The 9,737-nt window shown below is 46.4% G+C and overlaps 1 protein-coding gene across 3 annotated transcripts; it reads right to left on the reverse strand.

The window, feature by feature from the left end:
• Positions 1-1,400: 1,400 nt before the first annotated feature.
• Positions 1,401-8,424, reverse strand: TENT5A (terminal nucleotidyltransferase 5A). Of its 3 annotated transcripts, none has more exons than XM_055330720.1 (3): positions 8,322-8,424; positions 7,318-7,885; positions 1,401-6,157 (listed from the first exon to the last, which is right to left on the reverse strand). In XM_055330720.1, the coding sequence occupies exons 2-3, from the start codon at positions 7,846-7,848 to the stop codon at positions 5,381-5,383; spliced, it is 1,308 nt and encodes a 435-aa protein (XP_055186695.1). In that variant the 5' UTR covers positions 7,849-7,885; positions 8,322-8,424; the 3' UTR covers positions 1,401-5,380. The 3 variants fall into 3 exon arrangements, with proteins under 3 accessions (XP_055186695.1, XP_055186694.1, XP_055186693.1); XM_055330719.1 differs by lacking the exon at positions 8,322-8,424 and adding an exon at positions 8,151-8,291; XM_055330718.1 differs by lacking the exon at positions 8,322-8,424 and adding an exon at positions 8,096-8,291.
• Positions 8,425-9,737: the final 1,313 nt, after the last annotated feature.

Below are 9,737 nucleotides of genomic sequence, written 5' to 3' on the forward strand. Positions count from 1 at the left end.
ATATTTAAGGATTGATTTTAAATTTTTTTTTGCTTTTTTGGGGTATTTTTTGTTTTTCTTCTGAAAGGACCAGAATGGTTGGGAATGAGCTTCCTAAGGAAAGAAAGGGTGGGTTACTTCTACCCAGGCTTAGCTAGGTACAGCCTGGTAATTCCACTAGAAATAGCAGGGTGTATCTAAGTCTAGGAGGAGCTTAATATACACTGTCCTTATTCAACCCTTGCTTAGGAAAAAATTATATGATGACTACAGACATGTGAGGGACTAGTTATAGAAGGATGAAGGGGTTGAAACATAGAAGAATACAAATACAAATAAATACCATTATCCAACCATTTTCCAAATGTCTTGTATTTTTTTATGATGCATATGTGAGGGGAGCTGCATTTTAATACCAGGAGTGGCTCTTTCATAGATGCAGTGTTAAGCATGCATTCTCTCCAACATCAGGACTTTTTTTTTTAAGATTGTATTTATTCATTCATTGGAGAGAGGCAAAGACACAGGCAGAGGGAGAAGCAGGCTCCATGCAGGGAGCCTGATGTGGTACTCAATCCCGGGACTCGATCCCAGGACTCCAGGATCACGCCCTGGGCCAAAGGCAGGCGCTAAACCGCTGAGCCACCCGGGGATCCCAACAACATAAGGGCTTTATATGGGCTTTAAAAACCACAAGTATGTCCTATAATAGACTAGGCTTACCAAATTCACATACTACTAGTACTGAGAAAGTCTCCAAAGTTACACAAAGAAAGAAATTTAATAAATAAATGTATGCCCCTGGTAATCTCAGTAGGTGAGGTTGTGTTGTATGCTAGTCAAAAGGGCAGTTCCTTTGCACCCAACACTTACACATACACAAAGTATAACTTATTAGATCCTATGACTGCTCTTCCTTCCATTTCCCTTTCAACCACCAGCTTCCAATACTTATTCCCCTTCTCCCAATTCAGAATGTAAACACTGCTGGATAATACTCTAGAGCCTCCAACTATAAACAACCACTGATGATTGAATCACATCACTTGAGCTACTCATGAAAACTAAGGCCCACTTAAGGCTACTGGAGTCTTGCAATCCAGAGCCATGAGTCTCTACTGATGATGGAAAATTGGTCTGACTTCTGGGTTGCTTAACACTGCTAAGTTCATACCCAGATTAAAAAAAAAAAAAAAAATTGGCACCCATTAGCTAAACTCTTTTGGAGCTAATTGAGCCATGAGCCAGTGAGAGGCTGGCTGAAAGCTGAACATTTTAATGTATTGTACTTGAATAAAAAATTTGCTGATGGCTATTTTTTCCCCAAATACTGCTTTGTCTTTTCTCATGGACTCGAGTTGGGTTTCAGAGGACACAGTCTTTAGCCAGCACAGACACTGAAGATAAAAGACACAAATCAATAGAAAAAAATAACTTCTTTTTATTTACAAGAAAAAAAATCCAAATATTGGATGCTGTAAACAAAATTCACAATCTGTTCCCTCTAGCACTGATTCAAACATGTCAGTTTTTAAGAGTCCATTCTCCATCAACTCCTTTTCTGCCTGTGACACAGTCTAAAGTCAAAATATCCCAACAGAGTGACCCCAGGTGCAGCTTGCTCCAATAGGACATCTCAGAGCAGGCAATGGTTGTAGAGAGGTTGAGAGACACCCGGGGGGGCAGAGCCTCCTCCATTCTGCAAGGCTTTGCAGCAAGTTTTGCCAAGTTACCTTGACATCTTCCAACTTTGTACTTTTACCATGTATTTTGTTAGCAAGCCATTATTACAACAAAATATTACACAGAGATTCTTCCTTGGCACTGAAAAGACTATAAGAAATCTTAAAGAAAGATTATATTCAAATAGGTGCTATATATGATTTTTTTTTTTACTTTTCAGTTTCATCTAATACACTTTGTCTTCAAACAAAAAAAAAAAGCTCATTTTTGAACTGCTGACAGCTTTCAACATAATACATTTCATTCACAAAATAGTTCACGATATTTATTTGACAAGCACTGCATTGAAAACAACTTTATGCACAGTTAAAGCAGCCGACGATAAGCTAACAGAAAGGGGTGGCAGAAACGGTGTTCACTTTTCTTTGTGTTTCTTCCATGGCTTGGCTTACAAATATTCTTCCATCCTTGCATTGTTTGGAGCCCCGTTAAAATAGTCCACCCACTACTAAAGTGAGCAGATACTTCAGGAAGGGAAAAGTCCATCTCACTGTAGGACTTCTTGAGGCAATCGGATTTACTGAAAATCAACTTTTTAGAAGGGCACGGTCACAGGTCAAATGTTCTCTGACATGCCAAACTGGACAGGTGATAAGAGCCTCCAGAAGATAAAACTTCTTCCTGTTTTAAAGTTAACAGCACACTAGGCCAGATAAGCACAAAAGCAAGCAAATCACAGGCACCGATCAGGAGTTGAGAGCTGTTCTTTTTCTCTGACCTATACACACGGCTCTCTCTCTCTCCAGACATTCAGACTTTTAGGTTACACATCCACAAAGAGAGACACATATTCCACTGTCTGTTCAACTACATATGCACAAGACTATAGTACATACAAAAGAGAAATAAATTATAGAAGTTTTAAAGCAACGGCTGAAGGTTGTCTTGAGCATAGCCTGTTCTATCTGAATGCCAGGTGTTGGCGATTCCAACTATGCTACCAAACTTGGAATAAGAAAAGAACATAAACATTTCAGAAAATAAGTGAAGAGTATATTTTCAAATAAGGCTCCTCCAAACAAAAATTTGTGTTATCAATTAACAGCAGATTTTTGCTGTGGCAGAGCCAGCGATCTCCAAATTCTTTGTAATAGAATGGACAACTCACTTGTCAATAGTTAGGATGAGAAGGAATAAGGCAGATCACTGTCTGCATCTATGTTCCCAAGTGTTCCCTTAGTTTTCTCTTAGAAAACTCCAAACAGGTAAGCAAGCAGGCAGAGCTCTGGCTTCTGGACAGTTAAGTATCAGGCTTAATCTGAAAATGGAATAATATTGCCTGGAAATTCACAATTCATTTTCAAACCCAGGGCTGGAGTGAGGGAGAATGAGCCAACGTGGGAGAAGAAAGAGTTCCCTAGGAAACAGTGAGTGGCAGTGCAATAGCTGTGACAGCTCAGAGAGAATTCACAGGGAAGCTGCTACAGCAAACCCATCAAGTTCCTGTTAAGGCTTCAAAGAAAGGTGTGCAAAAGGTAGTTTCAGATGGATTAACCTACAACTGAGCATCTGAGTGATGCCCCGATAGCAAACAAATGACACTGCCAATAGGATGATGCTATTTTCTTCCCCAATCCCTCTTGAACTTGATGACAGAAATCTGGTAGGTTCTTCAGAGGAACTGTCACAGTAAGCAGTCATCCACTAGAGTTGGTAGGAATTATGTGGCTGTTTCACAATACAAAGGAAAGGTTTGCATGTGTTAGTTTTGTTTTTAACAAATGCATTTTCAGAGACCAGTGTCCAAAGGAATAAAAAGCTGGGAGAAGGAATGGTTTTAGGATTAGCTGTCACTGAACTGAAATGATAATGCCAGTTCATTTCACAAAGGTTTAACTGGTCTCTTGGTAAAGAGATGATAAAGTTGGATCTGATCCAATGCAAAGTGACTGAATTTAAAGTACAGTACTAAATATTTAAATGCAGTGTGACAATCAGATCAAAGGTGTTTCATATCGACGTGAATTTATAAAATTTTATATATAATATATATCTCATATATAAATTTTAAGCAATTGTGCAAATACTCTTTAAAAAGGGTCATTTCACATTTACTAAATTCTAGTGGTCCTGGAATGCAGAATGCATTCATTAAAAAATTCATTTAAATATTAATAAGTAGTGTTCAGATCACCAGAAATTTTATTAGCAGTTAGGGATTTAAATGAACTATCGCTGATCCATGATCCACTGGATTATACACCATGGAGGCATGCAAATATTACACAAAATAAAAGGGTTCCTACTGTCAAAATGGCAGTTCAGTACAAAAAGAGTGCTCTGCCAAACAAATATTCTCCCATTTGTAGAATTCTATGGCTCACAAAAAAAAAAGAAAAAAAAAAAAAGAAAAAAATCACTAAAAATGTATAATCTCTGCTCTTCCTAACAAATATATTACTTGTTTTCCTCCTTCATTGGTTTTAATTTTTTAGATGTGGGTTTTAACTCATCACTGCAATATGCCCACGTCTCATGTCATCCTGTTGAAAACATAAAAGCACACAGTATTTAAACATTTTCTATTTGCTACATTATTCTAGACCTTAGTCAATGTATTGTGTATATATATACATATCTCAAATACGTATATATATATATACACATAATGTACACACACATACACATGTACCTATGATAATATCACACCAACAATGTTAACTTTATACAAGTATTTGCCAAGAAAAAATAGGGCATTTCTTCCACCATTCACAAGCTTATATGTTGTTTTATTTTCTTCTTGAGTCCCTGATAAAATAATCATTAAATCATAAAATTTTTCCACTTCAAATTTTCAGAAGGCAACAGGCACTTTGATGTTTATTGGTGTGTAACAAATATAGTTAACTCTTTATATATTCTACTATATCTCTTCTACTTGGGTATTTTTATCTGTTAAATCTTTGGTCCTTGAGCATACTTTCTTTGCTAGAGCTGTTTTCGCTTGCATTTTCATGTTTAAAAAACGCAAGCTATGCACACAGCTGGAAATAATGGATTGTGTCATCATTAAGTTCTGTTTGTTATGAGAACTGCACCAACCTACTACTGTTCATTCGGAGCAAGCAGTCTCTGTTAGCGTAATAGGATAGTTCCACAGAAAGCACTTGCTACAGGTTTCAGATAGTAATCCCAACGTTGGAGTCCCTTTTTTTCTATTATCGTTACTATCTGAACTTCTGAATTGATACTTAGGTTGGGGTAAGATCTTTTTTTCCTTTGTATTTTCCCTTTTGTAAATTCCACCTTATAAGAAACTCTCCTTTTTTTTTTTTCCTATGGCAAAGCTATGGGAGCAGGTACTGCAAACCCATATTGTCATCAAGCATTTTTTTTTTCCCTTGTTATTTTAGGAGAACCTGGTTGCTTTTAATGACAGGTCTCTTTTGTTTCAGAATAGAATCCAACTGAGTAGGAGGAACAGGTGAGAAGGTTGGGTGGGTGAGGAGGGTTGTTTTGAGATCGTGCTCCCATACCTATGAAAAGATCCATGAGCTTTGCCAAGTCTAAAACCAGGAGCAGATCATCATTGCACAAAACACATCTTTATTCAGGGCTGGGTCACTCAGCCTTTTTACTTACTTATTTTTTATTCATTTTATTTATTTTCCCTATCTTGTCTGAAATGGCTTCCCCACAGGACATTTTTAAATGATTCTTAATTGCAGGGTAGCCAAGTGGAGTATGTCTGTTGCTGGCATGTGAATACTGGCTGGACCTGTGCAATGTAGTAATTGCTAAAGTTGGCATCTGCTACATAGGGAGCCGGCTGGTAATAGCAAGTGACATTAGCCACATTAGGTATGACATTTTGGTCAGCTAGCACCCGGATAGCCAGCATTGTGATAAGGTTTAAAGTCTGTCTTCTTTCATGTCCCATCAGGCACACTGTACTCTCATTCACCACTCCATGAAGGGTCATGAGATAGTCATACTTGCGGTCTTCCAATCCCACGAAGTGGTTCTGCAAGTAAGACTCCAGTTTTCTCTGCTGCTCTCCGATGTCTGAGAAGTCGATGAAAAACCTGGAACACATATACCTCTGAAGGGTCTTGATTTCATCAGAGGCGGGCCTAAAGCCCCTCACTAATAGGTTGCAGTATTTCAGCAGGCCGCCCCCTCTGATTTCCTCTGGGTTCCTGGTGGCAATGATCTTGTTACAAAGGTGATCAAAGGCTTCGTGGAAATCACCATAGACGCTCTCACCAATTATCGTGGGGTGAAATGTTTCAGTCATTGGGTTCTCTGAACATTCATAAAAGAGGAGAAGAGAGTCTAATTTGATTTGAAAAGAATCTACACTAAATTCAAACTGCCTCCGGAGGGAATCCACAAATTTCAGTTCCACATTTTTGCCACTGTTGTTTGACAAGGAAATAAGACTCCATCGGTCAGAGTCATTGCACACTTTAACCATTTTCTGCACATAAGCTTCCTACAATTTAAAAGATAAAACAAGAAGATGAGCAAACCTAGAAGAAATAATAAATGAATAAATGCATCTTCTTCACAGTAGAGAATTATCTTGCTCCTTCCCTTTTGTTTTGTCAAATTTCAGCAAACACTACCTACAGGCTTAAACAGTCCTCTGAAAACAACAACAAAAATGCATTTAACGAGCGGTTTTACCGTCTGGAAAAGAGACTAGAAGTAATAGTTTGAGGCTTTTGGCAGACGTATCACAGTACTAAGAGGTTCTGTTGTCATGTCTGACTTTTGAAATGTTATTTTTTGAAAATGGTCTTATAGGTAGAACATTCACACGATATCCACACAATACTCAAAAGACAGAAGTGCATACAGTGGAAAATTGGTCTGTCTCTCACCCTTGTCCCTAGTCACCTAGTTCCACTTCCCCAGAGGCTACTGTTGAGATTAGAATCTTGTCCCTCCAGTGGTACTCTGCAATTACAATCAAGTATGAACTAAATTAGGACATTCTGGGAGACTGATTCCTCAGACAACTTTAATTGTTTAAAACATGCTTTGAGCCAGTGTGTCTGTGTGTGTGTGTGTGTGTGTGAGGGGGGGGGGTACCCACAATATCCGTCACACGTGAGCCGACCAGGAGAAGCATCACACATATCCTTCACACACGGAGTCAGCTGCATGCAGCTGAAAAATCTAATCACATTTTCCAATACAGTAATAATAAGCCCATTGACTGGATCCTGCTTCAGGCTGCTCTTTCCCCAAAAACTAGATTATAAAATGACTCAAAAATTGGTTTACGTCATTTCATTCTTCCACTTAATCAGAAACCACTCTGGACAAGACTCAAGCAAGGAAATCCAAACAGTTAAAAAAAAAAAAAAAAGAGAGAGAGAGAGAGAGAGAGAAAAGAGAGAAGGAAGGGAGAACAGAGGAGGAAGTAGAAGAGTAGTGGCGCGTCAGAACCCAGTGAACTTAAAACCCCCAACACCGTCCGCGCACCTCAGCTGACTGACTCATCAAAACAATCAAAACCCAAATATAATAGAAGCACGCCCCAACCCGTCACGGCCGCAGGTCTGTGGCATCACACGGGCGCCCCTCTGCCCGCCGCACCCTAGCCCGGCCCGGGCACGGCCCCAAGCCCAGGTCGGGGGGCTTTACCTTGAGCGTGAGCGGTGTGATTTTCTCTTTGTTCACCCCTTCGGGCAAGAAGTCCAAGAGGCAGTCCAGCACGACGTCCTTCACAGTCTGAAACTCCTCTTCCCCGCGCAGGTCGGCGCAGAAGATGAGGTCCAGGTCCTTGTAACCCAGGCCGCTGTCCTGGTGCAGAACGTGGCTGGCGGCCGAGCCGTTGAGGCGCACGTCGCGGACGCCGATACGCTTCTCGGCCAGGCGCCGCCGCACCACCTTCACGATCAGGCTCGGCTGCAGCTCGAGCGTGGGGAAGTTGCCGCGCCCGTGGATCGGGATGGTCTCGCTCAGGATGCCGTCCAGCCGCTGCACTTGCTCCCAGTTGAGCACGTTGCAGTGCGCCGTGGGGCTTTCGCAATAGTCCAAGCAGTGGCCGCCGAAGTCGTCGTCGCCGTCGCCGCCGCCGCCGCCGCCGCCGCCGAAGTCGCCGCCCAGGGGGATGTAAGCGCCGCCGGCCAGCTCGTCTTCGGCCATGGCAAAGTACCCTTCGCCTTCCGCCATGAAGTGCCCTCCGAACACCAGCTGGCCCTGGTCAGTCCTAAAAAGCCAAAAGGGGGAAGGAGCGCGTTGAGGGCGCGCGCGGCGGCTGACAGGGGCCCGCAGAGAGAAGAGCGCGCCCCCTCCCCGGCTCGGCCGCGGGCTCCAGGGCTCCTCGGGAGACCGACCCTCCCTCCCTCCCTCCCTCCCCGGCCCCCCGCTGTGCCCAGCCGCGCCCCGCGCCCCGCGCCCCGCAGAGAAGCCCCCGCACCAAAAGTATCTCTGATGCATCTGGAAAGCGCAAGCGGGAATCCCGTCTGTGTCACCTGGAGGCGGCCGCCCCTTCGAGGAGCGCAGCGAGCGAGGAACCGCGAGGCGGCAACACTTCGAGGAGCCGCGAGCGCGCTCTGGGCAGCGGCGAGCGACTCAGTCCTTCCCAGACCTCGCCGCCTGCGCTGGCCGCTCCCGCCCCTCGCCCCGCGCCCCGCGCCCCTCACCCCGCCCGCGCCGCTATCGCCTCAGCTGCGGTGGTCCCGGAGGTGGCGGCCCCAGGTGGTGACGCCGCCGCCGCCGCCGCCGCCGCCGCCGCCGCACACGCTACCGTCTCTGGAGCTTTAGCAGTTGTGCGGGGGGAAATGTCTTCAGTACTTTTTTTATACCGGGCCTTTCGGCGCTTCCGGGGCCCGGGCGCCGCGCGCTCGCCACACCCTCCTCATCTGCATAGGGCCCCGCCCCCGCCCGCCCCGCAGGCCGAGCCCGGCCGAGCGGTCCGAGGAGTGGGACGTCGGCCGCCGCGTGTGCGCGGGTGTCGGGACAGACGCTCGATTTAGGGACGGTCTTCCGCGCGCCCAAGCCTCTTTTTTTTTTTTCTTCCCCCCGACCCCAACCAAAAGACGCTCAGAATGCCTCAAGAGCCCTGAAACTGAATCACGGCTGAAATCGCGCAACTGCAGAAAGTCGCCAAACATAAAACCCTCTCCGGGTGCCGCGCGTCGTTACAGCCGGATGGGGCTCCAGGGGCTCCTGGGGACCTCCCGCGTAACACAGCCGTGCGGAGCGGGACGTTTTCTTAGGCGACCAAACCGACCTAAAGGTCCACTAGTCCATGCAAATAAGTCTCCGCGACCGAGGGGGAAGAGCTTGCTAACTGTGTGTTTCGATTCTCGAAACGTCGGGAAGTGCCGGGGAGCTCCGGGGCGAGCCTGGGGAGACGCGGGGGCGGAGCCGCGAGCCTGCGTCCAACTGGTGCGCACGAGCGGCTCCGGGCGGCCGGGAGCGCGGCGTCGGCCGGCCAGCGCGCGTCACCGAGCGGGCGGGCGGGCGGCCAATGCGGGAGGACGGCGCGGGCCCGGACACACCGCGGCGCGTTCTCTCGCGGACTGAGGAAGCGAAGCGCGCGCGTCCCACACCAAGGTTTGCCTTTCCCAAGTGAATACAAGTGCCGGTGTGAAATCACCTAGTTTTCCACGGCACGTGAAAGGACGAGGCTAAAAGATCAGCGTTTCTCCCCCCACCTCCCCCAGCTTTAGTCACTTGGGCCGGGCGAGACGGGTGTAATGGTTACCCCGCACCCGCACCCGCACCCGCACCCGCACGCGCACGCTGCCGCTCGCCCCGCCGGGTTTGTTGCTGGGAAGCTGCCCCCTGTTTCCCGGCCGTCCGTTCCGGCCTCACGCGGCTCTTTCCAGACTAACTCCCCTGAGGTAGGGCTGAGGGGAGCGCGCCGGGGAAGCTAAAGACGCTCCCCCAGGGCCTTTGCACAGCCCCCGCCGTCCAGCTCGGGAGGAAGCACAGTCCGCCCGGTGAGAATCGACGGAGCCGCGTCCTCGTTACCGAAGCTGCGAGCCCAACGGGGGTGGAGGGTGGAGGGGCGAGTAGGGGGCGGGGAGAGGACGGTTACCCGCGGAGCGTCC

The sequence above is a fragment of the Nyctereutes procyonoides genome, unplaced genomic scaffold (genome assembly GCF_905146905.1).
Source record: "Nyctereutes procyonoides isolate TBG_1078 unplaced genomic scaffold, NYPRO_anot_genome, whole genome shotgun sequence".
In the NCBI taxonomy this organism is placed as follows: domain Eukaryota; kingdom Metazoa; phylum Chordata; class Mammalia; order Carnivora; family Canidae; genus Nyctereutes; species Nyctereutes procyonoides.

Excerpts from the sequence above, each read along its gene's own strand:
- TENT5A (XM_055330718.1), bottom strand. The coding sequence starts at position 8,115 with ATGCATCAGAGATACTTTTG. Across the intron at positions 7,886-8,095 it reads ATGCATCAGAGATACTTTTG|GACTGACCAGGGCCAGCTGG; the intron begins GTGCGGGGGCTT and ends TTGGCTTTTTAG. Across the intron at positions 6,158-7,317 it reads TCACACCGCTCACGCTCAAG|GAAGCTTATGTGCAGAAAAT; the intron begins GTAAAGCCCCCC and ends TTTAAATTGTAG.